At 66.1% G+C, this 20,661-nt stretch overlaps 7 protein-coding genes across 7 annotated transcripts; 3 read left to right on the top strand and 4 right to left on the bottom strand.

Annotated features, from left to right (window-relative positions):
- Positions 1-1,099, top strand: FA09DRAFT_321469 (cytochrome b560 subunit of succinate dehydrogenase). The gene is made up of 4 exons (XM_025741022.1): positions 1-398; positions 473-538; positions 597-786; positions 901-1,099. The coding sequence occupies exons 1-4, from the start codon at positions 318-320 to the stop codon at positions 999-1,001; spliced, it is 438 nt and encodes a 145-aa protein (XP_025596556.1). The 5' UTR covers positions 1-317; the 3' UTR covers positions 1,002-1,099.
- A 145-nt stretch (positions 1,100-1,244) lies between these two features.
- FA09DRAFT_300408 (hypothetical protein) lies at positions 1,245-4,578 on the bottom strand (the record flags this gene model as incomplete). The annotated part of the gene is made up of 13 exons (XM_025740333.1): positions 1,245-1,532; positions 1,616-2,146; positions 2,235-2,452; positions 2,527-2,621; positions 2,711-2,750; positions 2,839-2,891; positions 2,985-3,089; positions 3,152-3,201; positions 3,299-3,337; positions 3,422-3,523; positions 3,678-3,846; positions 3,935-3,957; positions 4,036-4,578. The coding sequence occupies 13 exons, from the start codon at positions 4,576-4,578 to the stop codon at positions 1,245-1,247; spliced, it is 2,256 nt and encodes a 751-aa protein (XP_025596555.1).
- Positions 4,579-4,842: 264 nt separating this feature from the next.
- On the top strand, positions 4,843-6,377 carry FA09DRAFT_331507 (Coq4-domain-containing protein). The gene is made up of 4 exons (XM_025743057.1): positions 4,843-5,410; positions 5,687-6,052; positions 6,133-6,195; positions 6,252-6,377. Exons 1-4 carry the CDS (start codon positions 4,886-4,888, stop codon positions 6,288-6,290), a joined length of 993 nt encoding a protein of 330 aa, XP_025596554.1. The 5' UTR covers positions 4,843-4,885; the 3' UTR covers positions 6,291-6,377.
- FA09DRAFT_331505 (hypothetical protein) lies at positions 6,203-10,050 on the bottom strand. Its single transcript, XM_025743056.1, has 12 exons — positions 9,897-10,050; positions 9,786-9,828; positions 8,530-8,676; positions 8,355-8,459; positions 8,084-8,293; positions 7,723-8,019; positions 7,408-7,661; positions 7,168-7,347; positions 6,889-7,102; positions 6,708-6,803; positions 6,524-6,649; positions 6,203-6,440 (listed from the first exon to the last, which is right to left on the bottom strand). The coding sequence occupies exons 1-12, from the start codon at positions 10,041-10,043 to the stop codon at positions 6,424-6,426; spliced, it is 1,836 nt and encodes a 611-aa protein (XP_025596553.1). The 5' UTR covers positions 10,044-10,050; the 3' UTR covers positions 6,203-6,423.
- A 415-nt stretch (positions 10,051-10,465) lies between these two features.
- Positions 10,466-11,369, bottom strand: FA09DRAFT_97832 (hypothetical protein). The gene has a single exon (XM_025745930.1). The coding sequence runs from the start codon at positions 11,263-11,265 to the stop codon at positions 10,789-10,791; it is 477 nt and encodes a 158-aa protein (XP_025596552.1). The 5' UTR covers positions 11,266-11,369; the 3' UTR covers positions 10,466-10,788.
- A 782-nt stretch (positions 11,370-12,151) lies between these two features.
- Positions 12,152-14,820, bottom strand: FA09DRAFT_321456 (putative DAK2-dihydroxyacetone kinase; the record flags this gene model as incomplete). The annotated part of the gene is made up of 4 exons (XM_025741021.1): positions 14,667-14,820; positions 14,495-14,606; positions 13,748-13,976; positions 12,152-13,687 (listed from the first exon to the last, which is right to left on the bottom strand). Exons 2-4 carry the CDS (start codon positions 14,581-14,583, stop codon positions 12,152-12,154), a joined length of 1,854 nt encoding a protein of 617 aa, XP_025596551.1. The 5' UTR covers positions 14,584-14,606; positions 14,667-14,820.
- A 1,358-nt stretch (positions 14,821-16,178) lies between these two features.
- On the top strand, positions 16,179-20,329 carry FA09DRAFT_321453 (hypothetical protein). The gene is made up of 7 exons (XM_025741020.1): positions 16,179-16,587; positions 16,792-16,901; positions 16,958-17,356; positions 17,409-17,857; positions 17,920-18,337; positions 18,398-18,960; positions 19,025-20,329. The coding sequence occupies exons 1-7, from the start codon at positions 16,349-16,351 to the stop codon at positions 20,102-20,104; spliced, it is 3,258 nt and encodes a 1,085-aa protein (XP_025596550.1). The 5' UTR covers positions 16,179-16,348; the 3' UTR covers positions 20,105-20,329.
- The last annotated feature ends 332 nt before the right edge of the window (positions 20,330-20,661 follow it).

Below are 20,661 nucleotides of genomic sequence, written 5' to 3'. Positions count from 1 at the left end.
CGTCGCAGAGCTCGGCATGGGGCGGGTGCTTTCTTTTCTTTCGTCGAAAGCGGCGACGGGAAGATCTGCAAGCAGGGCTCTCTCGCAAGAGCGGGTGAAGGCGCTGTTGTTTCGCAGCTGAGTGTGCTACGTGACTATGATTGCCATTGCTTGCCCAGATGCGCGCAGCAAAGAGAAAGACGCCTCCTCCATCTGATTGCTAGACGCCCGACGCTGACTCCCCCCCGCGCTCGGGCAACCCCGCAACAGCGGCCTTCCGTCCCGCCTTTGCCGGGCTGCGCACCAGCGCGGCCGTGGCGCGGCCCCAGTCGACGCACATGTCGCAGGAGGAGAGCCTGCAGCTGCTCAACAAGCATCGCTCCGTGCGCCCCATCAGCCCGCATCTGACCATCTACCGCGTGAGTCTCTCTGGCGTGTGCCCCGCACACGCGCTTCGCTGCTGTTGCCTTGAAGCTGACGCGTTGCTGGGCAGTACCCCCTGAACATGTACATGTCCATCTCGAACCGCATCACCGGTGCCGCCCTTTCCGCCGGTCTTGTACGTCGCTCATCCCCCCCTCTCCACTCCTTCCCCACTGACGCCGGCGCGTTGGCAGTACGCCGGTGCGATTGCCTACGTCGGCCTGCCCTACCTGGGCCTCGGCGATGCCGTGTCGGCGTCGAGCGTCGTCGGCTTTGCCGCCGGGCTGCCGCTGTGGGCCAAGCTGGGCGCAAAGACGGCACTGGCGGTGCCCTTCGCCTACCACACCATCAATGGCGTGCGCCACCTGATCTGGGACACTGGACGTGCGTATGCATGCCTCGCTGCCCCCCCCCCCCCCCGGGGGCCCGGAGCGCCTAGGTGCGGCGCCCATGTGCTGACGTGTAGACCCCCCCCTCCCCCCTATCTCCGGAAAACAGGTCTGCTCTCACTTCCCAAGATGCAGGTCAGCGGCATCACGACGCTCGTGGCGACCGGCCTCTCGACCGTCGGCCTCGTCGGCTACGGCATCTACTGGTAGTCCCCCCTCTCGTGGGAGGGGCGAGGTCCGCAGCCCCTGTCGAGCAAGTCTGTTGAGAGAGAGCCACACGATTTCCGCACTCCGAGAATTTCCATGAGTCATTGCCCCCACATCTTGAAGCTTGCAGCGCGCGGCAGCAGTGCCGGGACAGGGGGGGGAGGGGAAGAGGGGCAGGGCAAAAGAGGGGCAGGAAAGAAGGGCAAAGGAAGAGAAGGGGGCAGTGGGGGGTTTCCCGCTGTTGCCTCAAGGCAAATGCCACACGCTCACGCCCGCAGCCTCGATGGTCTCGCTGCTGTTGCCCACGACGAGCGTGGCGCTTTTGGGCATGTGCGGCAGGCGCTGCGCCTGCATGGCGTAGTTGAACGCATACACGACGTCGCCGCGGCGCGCCAGACGCACGTGGGCGCCGAGATCGGCGGCGGCGTCGACGGGGCGCGCGAGGAGCGTGGAGATGTTGAGGGCGCGTGCGGCGGAGGCGAAGAGAGGCAGCAGCGGGGTGGAGCGCGCGTACCAGCCTAGATAGGTGGTGCGCTGCAAGTCAGGGCAAGGAAGTGGGGGGTGGTCAGTTTCTGTCAGCGACAGAGAGGGAGAGGAGAGAGGGGCGAGAGACGTACGCTGCCATTGACGACATGCTCGCACGCCGCTGCACTGCCATTGCGATATCCAATGTATCGTGCTGGCGCCTCCTGGTTTGCCTTCTCTCCGTCCCTTTCACACTCCAGCCATTCCGACCACACGTCTACGTCCGAGGCGTCCTGCCCGCCCGCAATGGCCACTTGATCGCCGAGGCCCTTGCGCAGACTCTCGACGCGCACCACCTTCATGGGCAGTCTGCTCCGCACGCCTCCCTGCGCCGGCGGCATGTCGTGCGGCAGCGAGAGCGTGTCGACCTTGGAGGCCGAGCGCGGCCCAAAGATGACGTGTCCTTTGAACGCGGCCAGCTGCGCCTCGAAGGCGTGCGACACTTTCGGCATCGTCGGCACGACGACGAGAGAGTAATTCTGCAGCGACGTCGCGGGAGAGATGACGTCGACGTCGAGCGCCAGACGCCGCAGCGCCGAGTACCACTCGGTCAGCAGCTCGGGCAGCTGGAAGTCATACCCGTGAAACGTCTCGGTCTGCCAGACGCCGCCTTGCGGACTTGCCTGTGTGGTTTTGGGGTCGGTCGACGTTCAGGGCATGGCAAAAAGCGCGATGGGGATCTGGGCCCAGCAAGAACTGGTCCCAACTCACCTCGAGCACGAAGCCGGCAGTATAGTCGAGCACGAGCGCCACCTTTGCAGGCCGAGGCGCAGCGCTCCACTGCAGCTCTGCGCCTTGGCCGCGCACAAGGCCAGCTTGGCGCAAGAGGAGCAGATCCTCGCGCGTCCGTTGCTGCTCGTGCCACGCCACATCCTCGACGCTGTCGGGACGGAGCATCGCAGCGTGCATCTGCTCCTGGCCGTACGGCACTAGGCGGAGAGAGGAGGGTGAGCACGCGATGGGAGAGGGTGGGAGTTGGGGGGGTTGGGTGGAAAGGACGTACCCTGCCGCCAGCGAAAGATGTTTGCGAGCGAGCCTCCGTGTGCGAAGATCTCGTGCAGCCAGAGACGGACCATGCCTGGCGCTGGCGAGGGGTTACTGCATTCGCGGGAGTGAGGGAGGAAGCGGGAGGACAGGGCTCAGCAGGGCCTATACACAGCGTGCAGACTCGTGCGCGCGGTACTCACTGCGATGCCCAATTGACCGGTCCAGGTTGCTGCTCCATCACTGCCGCATTCGTAAAGGTAGCCCCTTTCAGAAAGCCGAGCAAACAGGCAATCGGAGCGTCTACAAGAAAGCGGAATGCGCAACTCACCGCCCCATTCGCCTCTTGCCACTCCATGCGCCGCACCCGCGACGCCTCGGTAGCTGGGAACGCACGTGCGCAACAAGCATCAGCACAGTTCTGGAACGCTTGCGAGTGACCCCCCAGGCCGCCCGCTGGTCAGAGCGTCCACTGACATAGCGTGATGCAAGGACTGCGCATCAGGTCTGCCGGTGCGCGCAAATGCCCTCTTGTCCGTCTCGGCCACCCAGGGTGTGGATTCGGTGTAGCCTAGCGGATAGCTTTACGCGGGGTCGTTGTCAGAGAGGTCAAATCGAGGGGAAAGAGGAAGGCGAAGGCTTACCTGTCCCACGTTGCGAAATCTAGACCCGTCTCTTGCGCAAAGGCATGATGCTGTGCTCTCAGGTCAGCGTGAGCAAAGGGAGAGTGGGTAGACCTTGGGACCTGTGCAGCAGCGTAGAAGGGGGTGTTCAGAAGCTGCGTGACTTACGTCGAACTCAAAACTGCCGAAGACGTTGGTGGTGATTGGCTGTGGCCAGGGTTGTTCGCGCCTCAGCTTGGCGCCAGGGAGGGGGGGAGAGAGAGGGGGGGGGTGGTAAAAGGGGCGCCATACCTGACGAGCATGCTTGCGAATCACATCCACCTGTCCCTTTGCGAATGCCGCCACTTGATGCGAGGAGAACGCGAACCAGTCCAATCTATGAGCCGGGTTGCTCTTTGCATCGTTCACGCAAATGCACAAAGGTAGACGTGAGATGGAGAGAGAGAGAGAGAGAGAGAGAGAGAGAGAGTCAGGCCAGTTGACCTGCGAATTGCTTCCCCAAGCGCACACGGAATCGATGCAAACGCCGAGAGAGAGAAAGCCTCACCTCGGTGACTTCATGCGTGGGCGGCGACACATCTGCCCACTGCTCGAACTGCGAAGACCAAAAGACGCGCCCTTGCTTCTCGTTGAGCGCCGACAGACTGCCGTACTTGGTGCGCAACCATGCGCGAAACGCAGCGGCGGCATGCGCGTCGAAGGTGCGCACTGTGTTGCTGTGTGTGTGGAGTTTGCGTCAGCCGGGGAAAGAGGAGGATCGGGAGGGTGAAGAGGGGAAAGGGGGATGGATGTATAAGGACGTACTGGCAGCCGAATTCATTGTCGAGCTGTGTGAGATGATGATGTGTCCGCCATTAAGCAGAGGCTTACTCTGTCGCGAGGTCAGAAGAGGCGCGCGAACTCACCTGCCACGCCACGACCCTTCGATCCTGTCCATACCTCTGTGCCAGCTTGTTGGTGATCCGCTCGCTGAGCATGCGATAGTCGGGCGCGCTGAACGAGTAGCTGCGTCTACTGCCCCATCGTCGCGGCTTGCCGTCGGCATCGGCGCCGAGTATATCATACTCTCTCACCGCCCATCGCGGCGGCGTCGCCGTGGGCGTGCCGAGAATGACCTGCAGGCCATGCGAGTCGAGCACGTGCAGCGCCGCATCGAGCGTGCTGAAGTTGAACGTCCCGGCACGAGGCTCGAGAAGCGCCCAGTCAAACTCGGCGAGGCGCACGAAGCGGATGCCGGCGGCGGCCATGCGCCGCGCGTCCGAGGCCCACTGCGAGGGGGCCCATTGGGTGGGGTAGTAGGCGACGGCAAAGGAGAGCGCCGGCGACCAGGGCTCGCGTGCGGGCGGCGCAGAGGAGAACAGGGGCACCTGCCAGGTATGAGCGGCTGTGCCGGCGAGGCAGAGCAGACTGAAGCCCAAGAGGCGGAGCGTCGAGAGTGCCCAGCGCATGGCTTGGCCCCCGCAAATGTTTGCTTCAGGACTTGAGGACGATGGGAGTGAAGACGACGACGCCGAGCGCTGCGTGCATCGCTGGACAGGCAGCGGATTGGCGCCCCGCCTGACCATCCCCGCACCGAGTCGGGTGGAGGGCACGTGGAAGGAGCCGCACTGGAGCGCTGCGCTGTTCCCACGCGCGTGCGCCGCCGCGATCTGGCGGCCGCTGCCGCGGCCGCGTCAGGTCAGACGAGCGAGTGCCACTCTTACTCACACTGCCTTGCTTTCTCTCCACCACCATCCTTCCCAACACACTCCCGTCATGGCTGCGCTGCCACGTCTCGCCGCACGGCCAGCAGCCTCGCTGCGCCCAGGCATGCCGTCTGCGCGCTCCGCCGGCGTTGCAGCTGCTGCTGCCTCCTCCTCCTCCTCCTCCTCCTCCTCCTCTCGTCGCCTCCACTGCAGCGCCCTCGCCTCGTCCAGCCAGCGCTCCAGCAGCAGCAGCAGCAGCAGCAGCAGCAGCAGCAGCAGCACCGCACCTGAGCCCATCTCTCTCCTGCACAAAGTCCTGCTCGGCACCGGCGCCGCCGTCGCCTCGCTGCACAACCCGGCGCGCGGCGACATGATCGCCCTGCTCTCCGAGCTCAGCGGCGAGCCCGTGCTGCCGGCGCTGCGCGACGCCATGCTCGCCTCGCCCGAGGGACGCCGCGTGCTGCTGCAGCGCCCGCAGATTCACACAAAGAGCGTCGACATGGCCTATCTTAGAGGCCTGCAGGAGGGCACGTTTGGCAAGGAATATACCCGCTGGCTCGACTGGAACAATGTGGGCCCGGACACGCGCGCCGAAGTGAGTCGAGGTGACAGGGCGTGGGCGCGGGGGAAAGGGCGAGGATGTGAGGGAGCAAGAGGGAGAAAGGGTCAGGGGGGCGGGCAGGATAAAGAAGGCGATGCTGCTACAGCCGAAGCGGCCCTGCCACAGCTCAAGGGGGCGTCCGGCACTGCCACAGCTCAAGGGTGGTCCGGCAAGGGGCAGGGAGGAGGGAGTGGGCAGGGGGGTCAGGGGGCGTTGGAACGCAGACACAAGTGGGCGCATGGCTGAACAGGCTCTCTCTCTCTCCTTCAGGTGCTTCACGTCAACGACGAGACGCTGCGCTACGTCATGACGCGCAACCGACAGGCGCACGACATGCACCACGTGTTGTGTCTCATGCCCGTGTCGCATCTCGGCGAGACGGTCGTCAAGATTTTCGAGGCGGCGCACTTTGGCCTGCCGGTCTCCTACCTCTCCTCGCTCGCCGGTCCGCTGCGCCTGAGCGCCGCCGAGCGCGCCCAGCTCTTCGGCGGCGCCGGCGGCGGACTGGCGGGCTGGGCATGGCGAGAGGGCAGGCGCGTCAAGCCGCTGATTGGCGTGTACTGGGAGGAGCGATGGGAGCAAAACTTCGATGAGATGCGCGCGGAACTCGGCTTCGAGGAGCCTTTGCCCAGCCGCGTAGACTACGAAGGCCGCAGCAAGGCAAGCGGCATGATGAGAGGCAGATGGCCAAGTAAGGTGCTGGAGGAGCAACGCAGAGCCAGCGCAGCATCGTCAGAGCAGCAGCACACTCCCGCAGCGCAATGACAAGCAGCATGTTCGTAAGCAGCCCAGTGTGTGTGTGTGTCATTTGTCTCAGCGTTCGGCCGTGCCTCAGGCGCAACGGCTAGTACGCAAGAGGGAAAGAGGCAAGTAGGGCACATGTGGGTCAAGATCGAAGCGGGTCATCGTGACAAGAAAGTGTGAACCATGTGTGAGCAGGTGAAGCGTGTGGGAGAGGGAGGAAGTGGTGACGCATCGCGGCGCGCGCGCATTGCTCTGCCTCTGTTTTAGGCGAGCAGCTTCTCTGCGAGCCGGGAAAGCGCAGCGTAAGCATGAGCTGCTTCAAAGAGTTTCCCTCTCTGTCTCTCTCGCGCGCGCGCTACGCACCGTACGAAGGCTCGAACATCTCGCCACGGCACCACGACACGAGTTCGTCGTCGGTCATGCTGGCCGTGTAGCCGCCGTCGCGCGCGTGGCCCTGCCGGTTGGCCATGATGATGACGCGTGCGCAGACTGTCGCAAGCAGAAGAAGTGAGACGATAGCAAGAAAACCGCGCCTCGGGCAACTCACCGTAGGCGCTGATGTCGCGCATGCGCTTCAGGCTCGGGTAGATGCGGCCCTCGGCCTTCTCCTCGTCGTTCAGGCTGTCAGCGAGGGCGAGAGCGGCTGTTCAAAAAGGAAGCGATCGGTCAGTGCACTGGGCCTCTACAGCTTTTGCGTCGCTCGACCAGCCGCGCGGCGCGCTACGCACACTCCGTGATCATCTCGTCGCTGATGCGTCCGCACTTTGCCAGGGCGCCGGCGAGGCCAATGCCGGGGAAGACGTAGAGGTTGTTGCCCTGGCCCGGAATGAGATGCTTGCCCTCGTAGTCCGTCTCGGGGAACGGCGAGCCGGCGGCAAAGATGACCTGGCCCTTTGTGGCCTGCACGGCCGTCTCAAAGTCGCACTCGGACAGCGACGATGGCTGGGGAGCAGCAGGCGGTCAGCAACAGCACACAGAGAACGAGGCCAGAAGAGCTGCGTGCTCACGTTGGAGAGAGGGAAGACGATGGGACGAGGGTTCAGCTCGGCCATGCGCGCCAGAATCTCCTCGGTGAACGTCTTGGGAACCGTCGAGAGACCGATGAGCGCCGTCGGCTTGACGTAGTTGATGACGTCTAGCAGGCCCTTGTACTGCTTGCCCTCATTGTCATCGCGGCTGAAGTACACCTGCGCAGAAGGGCGGTCAGCTTCGCGACATGAGCCTCCGTCCTCTGCGGCCCTGCTCACCTTGTGCTCCGCCAGCTTGTCGCCACGGTCATTGGTGATGAGGCCCTTGGAGTCGACCAGCCAGATGCGACGGCGTGCCTCGTCCTGGCTCAGGCCCTGGCGCGTAAAGAAGGCGCACAGCTGCTTCGCCACGCCGACGCCCGCACTGCCGGCGCCAAAGAAGAGGATGCGCTGGTCGGACAGCGGACGGCCCGAGGCCTTGGAGTTGAGGCGCGCCGCGTTGGTGAAGCCGCCAAGGATCACCGAGCCGGTGCCTGTGGCAGAGCGCATGGATGAGTGTGTGCCGCATGCAAGGCGCGGCGGGCGTCTGCTCACCCTGAATGTCGTCGTTGAACATGCGGTACTTGTTCTGGTAGCGGTCAAGGTAGGCAAAGGCGCGCTCGCTCTGGAAGTCCTCGAACTGGACGATGAGGTTGGGGTATGCCTTCTGCAGCGCCTCCATCATCTCATCCACCAGCGGCAGCACCTCCTCGTCGCTGGCACGCTTCTGGCGCAGGCCGAGGTACAGCGGGTCCTTGAGCTTGTCCTCGTTGTTCGTGCCCACGTCGAGCACGATGGGCAGCGTGGCGCGCGGGTGGATGCCGCCGGCGGCGACGTACAGCGAGAGCTTGCCTGCGAAGCGGATAAGCGTGTCAGCGAAAGTGCAGAGGAGACAGAATGCTTTTCCTGGACGCACCAATGCTGATGCCCAGGCCGTCCCAGCCCTGGTCGCCGAGTCCGAGGATGCGCGAACCGTCCGTGACGACGGCGATGCGCGGCGCACCGGCGGGCACGGGCCAGTTGTCGATAATGCTGGCGACGTTGCCCTTGTCGGAGAGCGAGATGGTCAGGCCCTCGGGCTGGCGGAAGATGCGCGAGAACTTCTGGCACGCCTCGCCGACAGTGGCTGCGCAGGTGCGTGTCAGAAGCGCCGCTGCTGCTGAAGCTCTGCTAGCATGTGCGCTCACGCGTGTAGATCATCGGCAGCGTCTCCTCGGGGTTCTGCATGATGAGGGCGTAGAAGAGACGCACGTTGCTCTGGCGCAGCGCAGCGAGGGCGATGTAGCGGCCGACTGACAGGCACGAGCGGCCATCAGCTGGGGGTCCTCATCGGTGCGCGATCTGCGTCGCGTCCCCACTCACGGTCCGTCTTCTTGACGCGGATCTGCTCGAGGGCACGCAGGATCTGCACGTCGAGAGACTGCTGGGCCGGCGGCAGCAGGCCGCGCAGCTTGAGCTCGTCGCGCTTCTTCTCGGAGAAGGCCGTGTCTGCGTTGGCGAAGGGGTCGCGCAGCAGCGAGGTGGAAGGCGTGGCGGTCGAGTCGGGTTCGGAGTGGGCGTGCGGAGAGGGCAGAGGGGCAGAGGAGGCGGCAGGGCCGGAGTGGAGAGGGCGTGAGAAGCTGGGCTGGCAACGCGGGGCAGACGCAGACGCCGAGGCAGGGAAGAACGGCCGCGCCGACAGAGCAGGCGGCGCAGCTGCGCGACGCAGCGGGCCGCCAGCAGCACGCGTGCGCACGGCACCGCCGCTCACCGCGGCACGCCACGGCGGCAGCGAGCGTGGCGGCATCGCGGCGGCGGCGGCAACGAGCGTGGCCGAGGCAGCAGCGGCGAGCAGGCCGGCCGCTGAGGGGTTTCAGAGGTGCGGAGAGGCGAGGATCAGGATCAGGACGCGCACAGGGCGTAGCAGAGCGTCGCAGCGGGGGCCAACGCAAGACGCTGGACGCTGGCACAATGCACTGAGCCCGGCGACGGGTGTGGAGAGAGGTGGTGGAGGAGGTGAAGCACGAAGCTGGCACCGCTGCTCGCCCTTGCCCATGCCGCCGCAGCACGCGCGCGCGTGACTCGGCACTCGGGCGTTGAATCCGTCTGCACGCGCCAGAGCGCGCGCATCGGATCTTCTCGAGATGCAGCGCGCGGTACCGCACGGCAGCGGGCAGGGGCCGCGAGCGTCATGCGGCAAAATCTAATCTGGCGCGGGCGCCGCAGCGCCGCAGGATGAGCGTCCCGAACGTCTCCGAGGAGGAGGTGTTGGCCCGTGCCTGAGAGCCCGCCGCCGGCGGCTGCGGCACGGCCTTCTCTCGATCTCTGTCTCTTCGGAGCACCGCACCGGCAGCCCCGGCGCCGACATGCAGCGGCGCAACGCCGCCAAGACGCGGGCACGCAGCGGCAGGATGAAGGACAAGCCGCCAAGCTGGCAGAGCCCAACACTTGATGCCCTCGGCGTGGAGCGCGGCATGGGGCAGCCCACTCCTTGGCAGCACCGCAGAGACGACTGGCGAGCGCCCGCCTCGGCGCTGCACCGGCTAGCTCAAGGCTCAGAGACCCATGGCGCAACGGAGCAGAGACGCAGGGCACACTCTGCAGAATGGCGCACGCACCTTGGTTGGAGAAGGGGTCGCGCAGACTGGCAAAGCCTCCTCCGCGCGAGGCGGCGAGGTGGACCTGGATCGTCGTCGCTTGATCAGCTGCTCGGCTCGCAGCAGGCGGCAAGAGGCGCGAGCAACACGCACCATGTCCTGCACCGGATCATCGCTCGTCTTGTGGTCGGGCGTCGGCTGCGGCGGCTTGTCGCGCTTCGTCGCCGGCGGCGCGGCGATGGCCGAGGGCTGCGTGAGCAGGTTGAGCTTGTCGTCGGCGGACGCGGACGGCGGGGCCATGCTGGGCCGAGGAGGAGGTGAGGGGGTGATGAGATGCAGGTGATGCAGGTGATGAGGAGGGTGAGCGAAGAGAGGCAGAGGTGAGGGAGCTGAAGGAGGACAGGCTGGGTGCAAGACACAGCTTTGATGAGGCGGCGGCGGCGGCGGGGTGCACAGCCCGAGCCACAGGCGGCAGGCTCGAAGAAGCACACGCTCGGAGCGGTGCGATGCGGCGGCGGCCTGCTGCGGCTTGCGGGCGCCACAGCTGCGGGCGCTGCCGGTGCCGCGCGGCGGCGGGACCCTCGATGCAGGGCCGGGTCGCGTGCCTCGGCGCTCGGACGGTGCCGGCGTGGAGGTCTCGTTAGCCGCGCGGCGCACCTCCTCAAGACGGCAGAGAGGTACCACAGCTGCCCGCCCGGCACCCAACGAGCAGATTCGCATTTTGCAGGCGCAGCAGCGAAGCGCAAGCTCAGCTCGACGGGGCACGGCAAACTCGTGCCATGCTCGAGAGTCAGAGTCGAGACGCCATGCATGCCCGAAGGCACGGCCTTTGCTTGCCAGCAAAGCATCGAGGCGGCGCAGCGGAGAGGCGTCGTCGCGCGCACTTTTCTGCGGCCGCAGCCTGCAGAACTCAGCCGCCGGCGCGTCCCGACGCACCCATGCGCCGCGCCGGGAGGTTGCGGAAGCTCAGGAGCCCGCCCTTCTCTCGGCACGCTTCTTGTCGGCCCCACGCCTGACGACAGCAGACAGCCCGCAGCAGACGGGGTCATGCAGACGCCGCAGCGAGGCTCAACAGTTCGAGGCCTGCGTGCTGCGTCGCGCGTGCTGCGTGCTCAACATTGGGCGTCGTCTGCCGTGCCCGGGACTCGTCTCGGACGAGACGAGGGTGCTCGCCAGCCGTGCGAAAGGCGTGTGCCGCCATGCTCTGCGTTCTCTCTGCTGCGGCAGCTATGGACAGCGGCCGGCAAGCACAGCGGACAGGAGCGAGGGATGACGACGATCCGCGTAGCAGCAGGGCAGCATCTCTCACGCAGTCGGCTTGACAATCTAGTCCATGAGGGGCCCCGCATTCTGAGCTGCAGAGACGAGAGCGGAAGCACACGCTCGGCGGACCGGTAGACGTCCCGTCATCGCACGCTCGTCTGCAAGTCTGACAGATACGGGCCAAGCGGCCAGAGCACATGCATGACATGCAGAGATGCAGCCGCCAGCAGGGTGCAGAAGCCGGGTGCGGGGGAAGCATAGCCAGAGATAGCGAGGTGCCTCTGCGGTCTGGGCGGCTGAGCTCGACGGGTCCGAGGACGGGAGCAGCATCGGACGCGCGCGCGTCCTGCTGCGACGCCCGCTACGCCCGCCTCCCTTTCACGCCCGGCCAGCCGTGGGCTGCTGCAGAGCGCGGGTCCGGCCAGAAGCGTCTGCAGCAGGAGTGCGTTGTCGTGTGAATGATGCACAATGCACACTATGCACGATGCACTCGAGACGCAACTTTTGTCCATCGGAGCCGGGGCAGATGCAGGGCGCACGCCGGCGGCGCAGACTCAAGCACTCTTACTGAGGCAGACGACGTCGATCGCAGAAAGACGCTCCGGACGCCGAGCCCACTGCTGTACTGAAGATGGCAGGAACTCGTATCACATCTAGCAGTCAATCTCGGATGTGGGCCTTCGAGCGAAGGGAGTCTCGTCGAATCTTCTTGAGAGCAGAGCCAGAGCGCGCTCGGCGCTCGGACAGTTGCCAGAGACGGGCAGCGTCGAAGGCATGCACGAGCAAAGCTTGCCAGAACAGGCTCGCGCGCAGGTAGAAGCACAGTCATGCACCATAGAGCCCCTGGCAGTCTGGCTGCTCGCTCCGCTCAGTCTGCCCATCGCTGTGGTGATGCAGGCGAAGGAAGATGCGCAACAAGACGCATCCGCGAGACAGCAGCACGGCGGCATGGTGCGCCACGGCAGCCGTCGCTCGTGTGCGCGCCCCGTGCGACGGCCAGCTCCACCAGACTTCCTCTTCGTCTCCCTGGCACCACGCAGTCGCGCTTCCACGCGTTCAGTGGTCGTATCGATTCATTCTCGAGCTTCCGAAACAGGTCTGAGGGTGACGCAGCATGGGATGGGGAAGTTGGCGCTGGGGGGAATCTACAGCTCCTTGAGCAGGCCCTCGGTGAGAGCCCACACGCCCCACGCTCCCGGGTCCGGCGGCATGTCGCCCTCCATGCTCGCCACGTACGTGGCCCGTCCCAGGCGCGCCTTCATGCCCTTTGTCGCCTCTGCGCCCTTCTTGCACGCCGCCACCGCCTCGGCCAGGCTCTTGCCCGCGCCCAGCTCGACGCAGAACGGCGTCAGCGCATCGACGAGGGTGCGGTCGCCCGGGCGCGCGGGCGTGTAGGTGCCCAGCTGCTCGAGCGCAGACTTGGCCGCGTAGCCCCACTCCGCCAGGCCGGCGGCAGAGCCAGTCTTGCCGGGACCATTGACGATGCCCTGCACGAGGCCGGCGAAGAAGAGGGCGTAGATGGCGCCGGAAGTGCCGCCCATGGCCGACTCCAGCACGGTGCCGAGCGTCAGACACGTGCCGGCGGCGTTGTTCAGGTCAATCTTGTCCTCCCGCAGCGCCTTGAGCACGGCGTTGCTGGCAAACGCCAGCGTCTCGCCGCAGTCGCCGTCGCCGACGATGGTGTCGAAGCGCGTCAGGTCCGGCTCGGCAGCGATGGCCGACTTGCAGGCACCCTCAATCGCACGACGCGCGAGTGCCGGATCGGCGTTGGAAGGGCCGCCAGCCGACTTGCCGGCGTCGGCAGAGAGGCCCGAGACGGATCCGCCCTGGGCGCGCACGGCATCGAGCCGGTCCGACGCCTCCTTCTCCTCGGCCGCACGGTCCCGAGGCTGGCCCGTCGCCTTGCCCCAGCCCGTCTGCACGCCCGACCAGGCGTACGCGTCGGTGGGCGCGTCGAGCAGCGCCAGCAGGTCCTCGCCCGTCTCGCGCGCCACGTTCTTGTGGTTCACGAGCGAAATGCCAAAGCCGGGCGCGTTGAGCGACGTCATGTACTGGTTGCAGTACACGCGCGACGGGTGCAGGCTCCACGTCTTGGCGAGCTGCTCAATCGTCACGTCGGTGATGGCGTTCATCTCGAGCTGGCTCATGCCGCCGAGGTTGTTGATGAAGAGCACCGGCGCGTCGTCCCTGTCAAAGTCGAGGTAGTGGCGGTCCTCGTCGTCGGTGTTGAGCAGGTAGCCGAGCATCTCGCCAATGAGCTTGTCGGGCTCCGGCACGCGGTCCAGACGCTTGAAGCCGGGCTCGTTGTGGATGCCCAGGCCAATCTCGCACGCCTCGTCGGGCAGGCCGCCCCACTCCTCGCGCTCTTTGGGACGGCCGGGCACGTGGCAGTGGTCGAGCGACATGCCCACGGTGACCGTGTTGGCAATCGTAGAGTCGCCGAGCTTCTTGAGCTGCTGCACATTGAGGCCCTTCTGCGTGCCGGCGCCGAGAATCTTGCACGTGAAGATGTTGCCGCCGAGGCCGCGGCGGCCGACGAGGCCGCCGCGCGCACGGCCCACGGCAACGTCGTCGCCGATGATGACCATCTCGACGCCGCCGCTCTTCTTGTTGCCCGAGATGGCAAGGGCCGCGCGTGCCTTTTCGGCAGCCAGGCCGAAGTTGAGGCAGTCGCCGGTGTACTGCAATAGCAGCAAGAGGTCAGCAGGAGCAGACAAGCGCGCATTCGCAGCTCAACGCACGTTGTTCACGACCATGATGACGCCGGCGTCGGTGTTGGCCAGGTCGAGGCCGGAGCAGATCTGGCTGGCCGACGGCGAGGCAAAGACCTCGCCAGAGATGGCGGCAGTGAGCATGCCCTTGCCAATGACGCCCGCGTGGCCCGGCTCGTGGCCGGCGCCGCCGCCGGAGATGATGGCGACCTTGTCGTTGGAGTGCGTCGCATCGTAGATGACCTTGTGCTTGGCGTAGCTGTTGGGCGTTTGCGCGCGTGTCAGCACACATTTCGGAGGCGCGAGGCGAGGCGAGAGAGCACGCAGAGGCCAAGACGCCGAGCCATGCCGCCAGCGCGCGCGCAGATCCACGCTCCGCGCGCGCGAACCGCGCCGCACCGCGCCGCATCGCGCCGCACCGTGCCGCACCGCGCCGCACCGTGGGCTGGCGCCTCGCGAGGATGGCAAGTGACGCCACTGCGCAGGGCCGCCTGCGCACCGGCGTGCCCTCATGGACCAGCGCTCGAAGCACAGGAACGGCTCGGTCATCTGAGTGCGCGTCTCGCAAGAGACGCGCCACTGCAGCCCCCCCCCCCCCCCCCTTGGCACATGTGCGCTCGCGGAGCGAAGCACGCAGGAGAACGTGGCCACGCCCTTGCTGCCGTGCACTTTGCCGCCTGCCCACACTGCCGGCTCCAGCAGAGAAGCGGGACACGCCTCAATCGGGTCACGTCGCCATAGCACACATCGACGAGACAGAGGCACAAGGCCACTCACAAGCGCAGTGCAGGGTTGAGCGCAACGGCGCCGCGCTCGGCCTTCTCGACGAGGCCCTCGGCGGTGGGGAAGACGTGCTTCGTGCTCATTGCTGAGGGAGTGTGGTGGGGGGCTGCAAAGGCGAGTGAGCAGCTGCGGTGTGTGAGAGGTGGGATGAGAGAGTGCAACTCACGTATGGGAAGGGAAGGGTGACCTGTGGGGATGAGCAGGTCGGGTTGGTGGCGAGAAGGAAGGACGATGCGCACCGGCGCAGAGAGAAGTGGCCAACGCGAGCGCTGCTGGCCAAAGAGCGACCGCTGGGCTGGCGTGGCTAAGAAGGGCGGTGCGGAGAGGCAGGCACCAGAGGAGTCAAAGCGAGCGCACCTGCGGCCCACTCTGCCAATCTCGGCCTCTTGCACGCTCGCCGCGGCGCGCCGCGCGCTCTGGCAGAAGACAGGCAGCAGCGCGCCGGCAACGCTCCTCGCGCGCGCGCAAATTAGCGGCGGCGGCGGGGGTGGGCCGTGCGCGTTTGGAGCTCCTTCTCCACTTCCTTCTCGCCCCGGCACAGGCACCTCGTCGCCTTTGCTGGTCCGCTCTCTTCCTTTGTTCTCTTGCGTGCATCGGCTGCTGCTGCTGCATGCTCTGGCAGGTGCAGAGCGGTGCAGCATTGGGCATCTCCAAGGCAGAGGGCATCGCACCGCCGCCGTCCAGCACGGCACGCGGCGGCAGCCTCCTATCGGTGACGACGGCCCGCCACCGCTCATGCCTGGCGCACCGTGCTGCGGCTGCTGCGGCGCCCAGACGTGGAGAAGCGCTGCGCTGTCTGAACGCTGTTGGTGCGCTTGAAGCGTTTGCTGGAGATGGAGCTGCGCCATGGCGCAGCGTGGTTGTCACACTCGCGAGATGCCAGACGATCAGCCTCGGCGTCTAACGCAAGGTCGCAGCGAGATGCGCAGTGGCGCGCCTCTCTCCGCAAAATTCGGCGCGGCAAGGCAGCGCGGCGTCGCTGCTTCGCGCTCCGAGTTCTTGGGCAAGCTCGTGCGTCACTCCACGCCCAGCATGCCGGCTGGCTTGACTTGGGCGCAGCTCAAGAGAGCAGCAGACACAGCGCTCAGGAGGCAGGGCGAGCGCAAGACGTCTTGCTCGGGTCGGATCTGGTCGCCGCCGCCTCTGGGCGGCCCTGTGGCCCTGCAGCGCTGCGTCCTCCACCTCTGCCCGCTGCATCTGCCTGTGCTGCCTGCCGGCTCGAAATCAGGCGGCAGGGCGTGGAGCTAAATGGAGCCGCGCTCTCGCCCTGCTTCTCTGCGCAGAACAGATGAGCTCAAGTCTTAGTCAGTTTCGCTGATGCTCGCATGTGGCCTGCGCGATGGGTCAGACAGCTGCACCCGTGACACGCGCCGCGCGCCGGCCTTGCGTCGCAGCCATACCCTCGCAGCGCCCCGCATGTCGGCGCAAGCAGAACAGCGTCAGCCAGATGCGCTGGCAAACTCGCCCATCGAGACGCCTCAGACCAGAGCTCAGGCCCGCTGGAGCCGCCTACGGGGGGCGGACGCAGGGTGCGCCATGAGGAGGCGGCCCGCAGCGCATCTCGGCCGAGAGGGCCGCCGCTTCCCACCGAGTCATGTGACCTCGCCAGCGCGCGCGCGCCCTCGCTGCGCACAGAGCCGCGGCGCCGCGCCCGCTCTCTGGTGCCGCACGGTCTTCTCCCAACACCCTCCTCGCCTCGCTCCACCAGACTCGCGCGCACCTCTCCAGCCTCTGCCTGCGCCTCACGACCTCTCTGCCACGCCCCCTCCTTCTTTCCTTCACGAACCTCCACACCTCAGCCGGGCCGTTGCTCCCGCGCTTCGGCTGCTCAGCCAGCCCAGACCGGCCATGGAGTCGGAGCTGCTGCGCGCCGTGTCCATCGCCTCGGCGCCGCACACGGCCGACGCTGCGCTCGTGGCGCAGGCGCACCAGTACCTCGAGCAGCTCAAGGCCAACACGCACGAGAGCTGGCAGCCGGCATGGAACGTCTTTGCCGCGCGCCACGTGCCGGGCGGCGAGGGTGGGCAGCACCCGCACAGCGTGCGCATGTTCGCCCTCAATCTCGTGCAGGACTTTCTCGAGAACCGGTGAGCACCAGTCGTGGGGCACAGACATGCGGCACTCGCCCAGTCCGCACACTGCTATGATGAGATACAATCAAATCACGAACAATCCAACGCCGAGAGGTGCAATCACACCTGCTGCGGAACACACATTAACCAGATTCTGAGCACTCGCTGCTGCCGATGCCGTCTCCAGCCCTGCCCGCATCTCTGCTGACACCACACCAGGGTATCGCAGTCGGCCGATCCCGCCGCCGCAGTGGCCTGGCTGCAGCAAGAAGCGCTGGCGTACGTCAATGACGAGTTTGTGAATGGGCAGGCAGAGCGCGGCCTCTCGTGTGAGTAGCAGCTGCGGGGCAAGGGAGGGAGAGCCTCGGCTCACCTCCGCCCGCAGTCTTGAAGAACAAGGTGGCACAGGCGCTTTCTCTGCTGCTCGTGCAGAGCTACTCGCTGCCGCCGCCCTACACGCTGCTGGCCACGCTGCTCTCCCTCACGCGCGACTCTGCGGGCGCCCTGCGGCCGGCCAGCACCGATCTGGTGCTGCGCATCATGCACGATCTGTCCCTCACACTTGGCTCCGACACGATGCTGCGCGCGGTGCGCTCGCGCGAGCGCCTGGCGCGCGACGGCGCGGTGCGCGACGAGATCCGCGCACACAACGCCGCGGCCATTGCCCAGATGCTGTGGGCGACGGTGCAGGAGAGCCTGGGCAACGTTGGCTCGGGCAGATGGCCGGACAATACTGCAGAGGAGATCACGGAGCAGGCCGTGCGCGTCGTTGGCGACTACGTCTGTGAGTCTGCATACCGGGCCTGCACATCTCCACATCTGACACATCCCTGCAGCATGGACCGACATCTCGCTCATGGTCACGCCGGAGACGGTGCAGATTCTGTACACGCTGCTGCAGCACTCATCACCCGCACTACGCAACGTGGCCGCCGAGTGCCTGTACGAAGTGACGACAAAGGGCATGCTTGCGCCGGACAAGATTGAGCTGCTGCGCGCGCTGGACCTCACCACGGTCGTCGACAGTCTCGAACAGTCGACGCGCGGCAAGACCGAGTCGGGCGAGCCGGACAATGAGTTCCGCGAGCGCCTCGCCAAGCTGGCCAATGCAAACAGCATGGAGCTGGCGCGCATCATCGAAGACACTGCCGTGGATGCGGCCGTGCGAGCGCAGGCCGACGATCTGCTCATGCGCTCGCTGCCGCTGGCGCTCACGTTTCTGGGCGACGAGTACGACGACATGGCCGAGGTCATCCAGCCGTGTCTCAGCCAGGCGCTCACCATCGTGCGTCGCCGCGTTGCATGCCTGTTGCGACGCCATCGCTGACGCAGAGTCCGCCATCCCAGCTCAAAAAGGCGCGACGTGCCTCGCCAAACGCTGCGCTAGACTCGCTCTTCTCGCCCGACAAGCGCGCCTTTCTCGCTTCGCTGCTCGACGTGTGCCTCGCCAAGATGCGCTACGACGAGGACGCTGAGTTTCTCGGCGGCGACGACACGTACGAGGCGGACAGCGAAGACGACGAGACGGCGCACTTTATGATGCTGCGCAAGAGTCTGCAGGTCATGGTGCAGGCCATTGCCGCCATCGACGAGACGCTCTTCATGACGCGTGTCCAGACGCTCATCCACGAAACGCTCAATGCCTGCGACGCCGGCCTTGCGGGCACAGGGCCGGCGCTCACCTGGCAGCAGGTCGAGGTGGCGCTCTTTGCTGCGTACTGGTTCGGCGAGCTCATTCTCGCCGCGACTGGACAGCCAAAAGCAGGTACGCCCGCCTGCTCACTCGCACGCCGCAGGACTGTCCGCTTACTCTCGCGCTTGCCAGGCATCGTTCCGACGTCCTTTGTGGTGCTGCCGCCCGGCGAGGCTGCCAAGGCCAAGCGAGCAAAAGGCACCGTGTCGACGTACACCAACGCGCCGCTCAACCCGCTCGGCGAGACGATGCAGCACCTCGTTGACTCGCAGGTGTCGGCCTTTCCGCACGCGGCCGTGAAGCTGCAGTTCTTCGAGTGCATGGTGCGCTATGCCGCCTTCTTCCAGGCACGGCCACAGAGCATCGGCGCCGTGCTGCCGCCGTTCCTCGACGAGCGCGGCCTGCACCACGCGCGCGCGGGCGTGCGGCATCGCGTCAACTACCTCTTCTTCCGCCTCATCAACGCCACGCGCGCCGTCATTAGCCCCGAGTTCGTGCGCGGCGTGCTGGAACGCATCCAGGACCTGCTCGTCATCGAGGCCGAACTGCCGTCGGTGCTCGAGGGCGAGGATCCGCTGGAGCGGGCAATGGATGTCGTCGGCACCATCGACAGCCAGCTTAACCTCTTCGAGGCCAGCGGCATCATGCTAGCGTCGCTGCGGCAGGCGCCCGAGACGCAAGTTGCTCTGCTGCGCGTGAGTGCATGCGCTCAGAAGCTCCCGCGAGAGCCACCTTTACTGACTGGCCCCACACCCTCAGGCCATCGTGGATCCCATGCTCGTGCAGCTGCGACAAGCCGTGCAGACCTACACGGGCGAGCGGCAAGACCTGCGCGCCGTGCTGCAGGCGCACCATCTCTTCCTCGCCTCCAGCACGCTCTCCAAGGGCTTCCCCGATATTACGCCCGAGACGCAGAGTACCGACGCGAGCGCCTGGGTCGTCGTCTTCAAGGACATCACGGAGCGCATCCTCGAGGCGCTTGGCGAGCTGAGCCACTTTGCCATCATCCGCGAGGCGGCGCGCGGCGCCTTTTCGCGCATGGTCGCCACGTGTGGCGATGTGGTGCTGCCGTACGTGCCGGCGCTGCTGAATGGCTTGCTCAGCGAGACGCAGCCCAAGGAGCTCGTCGAGGTGCTCTCCTTCGTCGGACTCATTGCGTCGCGCTACAAGGCCACGATTCGGCCCGTGATGGACGAGCTGCTGATTGTGCTCGTCTCGCGCGTCTTCCACTTTCTTAACCGCGAGGTGGCGGGCACGGACGATGCGGTGGAGCGCACGGAGTTGATTCGCGCGTACATCGGCCTGCTCTCGGTGCTGCTGGGCGCCAATCTCGAGGGCGTGCTGCGCTCCGAGAAGAACCAGCCGCAGCTAGAGGGCATCCTCCAGAGCCTCGTCTTCTACGCCACCAGCGCCGACGTCAACACGCAACGCGCGACCTTTTCGGTGCTGCATCGCCTCGTCGCCGTCTGGGGTGGCGCTCCCGGCACGGCTGCGCCTGGCAACACGCCGGCCGGCGCCACGCGCGAGCCGCTGCCGGGCTTCGAGCAGTTCATCTACGAGACGCTCGTGCCACTCGTCTTTGAGGCGCCCTCCAAGCCGACGTTTGAGCTCGGCGATGCGCAGTCGCAGCAGGTGCTCCTCGAGATTGCCACGCTGCTCAAGACGATCGCAGAGGTGCGCGGCGACGAGGCCCTCTCGTATCTTACCACCGTGTACTTTCCACGCGTGGGATGCCCGTCCGACATGGGCCAGGAGTTTGCGCAGAGCCTCAAGCTGCAAGACTCGCGGCAGCTGCGCAGGGCACTGCACACGTTCATCGAGAAGTCGCGCGGCGGCTGATGATGAGCAAGAAGAAGGGGGCCGCCGCCTGCGACCGGGCCCTCCGCGCTCTGCTCTGTCCTCTCCACTCTCTCTCTTCCCCTCTCTACACACCCGTCTCTCTCACACACATCCCCCTCTACTGCACGCCTACACTGCCATCGTCGCTGCCTCTCTCCATCACAGTCACCCTCTTACAACAACGCCATACTTGCCCGCAAAGTAATCACCAACATCATGCCTTGGCCTGCGCGTTGGCCTGCTGCGGTGTGTGCTGCTGCAGAATCAAGGCACGTCATGGCAAGCTCGATGCGGGGCAGTGGGCCTCCTGTAAGAGCTCTTTATCGCTGCTCAGGGCGGAGTGGTGCCTCGAATGAAGCCCCCCGAACTGCGGCTTGCCCCAGAGTGCGGAGCAGAGACGCTATCTTGGTTCCTCGGGGAGCGTAGCAGCTGCAGAGGCACGCCAGCAGCGCCTTCGCGGCGCGGCACGTTGCTCTCGTTCTTGGCGCTGCAGGCTGCACCCCAGCAAGGCGCGCTTCGGGCGCTCCACAGAGAGGCGAGCTGCCGCGGACGCCGAG

Source organism: Tilletiopsis washingtonensis (assembly GCF_003144115.1).
Source record: "Tilletiopsis washingtonensis strain MCA 4186 unplaced genomic scaffold FA09scaffold_18, whole genome shotgun sequence".
In the NCBI taxonomy this organism is placed as follows: domain Eukaryota; kingdom Fungi; phylum Basidiomycota; class Exobasidiomycetes; order Entylomatales; genus Tilletiopsis; species Tilletiopsis washingtonensis.
The sequence above is the reverse complement of the archived record's forward strand: the minus strand, read 5'-3'. Positions and strand labels throughout refer to the sequence as shown.

Excerpts from the sequence above, each read along its gene's own strand:
- FA09DRAFT_321469 (XM_025741022.1), top strand. The coding sequence starts at position 318 with ATGTCGCAGGAGGAGAGCCTGCAGCTGCTCAACAAGCATCGCTCCGTG. Across the intron at positions 399-472 it reads CGCATCTGACCATCTACCGC|TACCCCCTGAACATGTACAT; the intron begins GTGAGTCTCTCT and ends GTTGCTGGGCAG. Across the intron at positions 787-900 it reads CCTGATCTGGGACACTGGAC|GTCTGCTCTCACTTCCCAAG; the intron begins GTGCGTATGCAT and ends TCCGGAAAACAG.
- FA09DRAFT_331507 (XM_025743057.1), top strand. The coding sequence starts at position 4,886 with ATGGCTGCGCTGCCACGTCTCGCCGCACGGCCAGCAGCCTCGCTGCGC. Across the intron at positions 5,411-5,686 it reads GCCCGGACACGCGCGCCGAA|GTGCTTCACGTCAACGACGA; the intron begins GTGAGTCGAGGT and ends TCTCTCCTTCAG. Across the intron at positions 6,053-6,132 it reads AGGAGCCTTTGCCCAGCCGC|AGCCAGCGCAGCATCGTCAG; the intron begins GTAGACTACGAA and ends GGAGCAACGCAG.
- FA09DRAFT_331505 (XM_025743056.1), bottom strand. The coding sequence starts at position 10,043 with ATGGCCCCGCCGTCCGCGTCCGCCGACGACAAGCTCAACCTGCTCACG. Across the intron at positions 6,804-6,888 it reads CGACGAGATGATCACGGAGT|CCGCTCTCGCCCTCGCTGAC; the intron begins GTGCGTAGCGCG and ends CTTTTTGAACAG. Across the intron at positions 6,650-6,707 it reads GCGCGACATCAGCGCCTACG|TCTGCGCACGCGTCATCATC; the intron begins GTGAGTTGCCCG and ends TGCTTGCGACAG.
- FA09DRAFT_97832 (XM_025745930.1), bottom strand. The coding sequence starts at position 11,265 with ATGCTTCCCCCGCACCCGGCTTCTGCACCCTGCTGGCGGCTGCATCTC.
- FA09DRAFT_321453 (XM_025741020.1), top strand. The coding sequence starts at position 16,349 with ATGGAGTCGGAGCTGCTGCGCGCCGTGTCCATCGCCTCGGCGCCGCAC. Across the intron at positions 16,902-16,957 it reads GGCAGAGCGCGGCCTCTCGT|TCTTGAAGAACAAGGTGGCA; the intron begins GTGAGTAGCAGC and ends CTCCGCCCGCAG. Across the intron at positions 17,357-17,408 it reads CGTCGTTGGCGACTACGTCT|CATGGACCGACATCTCGCTC; the intron begins GTGAGTCTGCAT and ends ACATCCCTGCAG.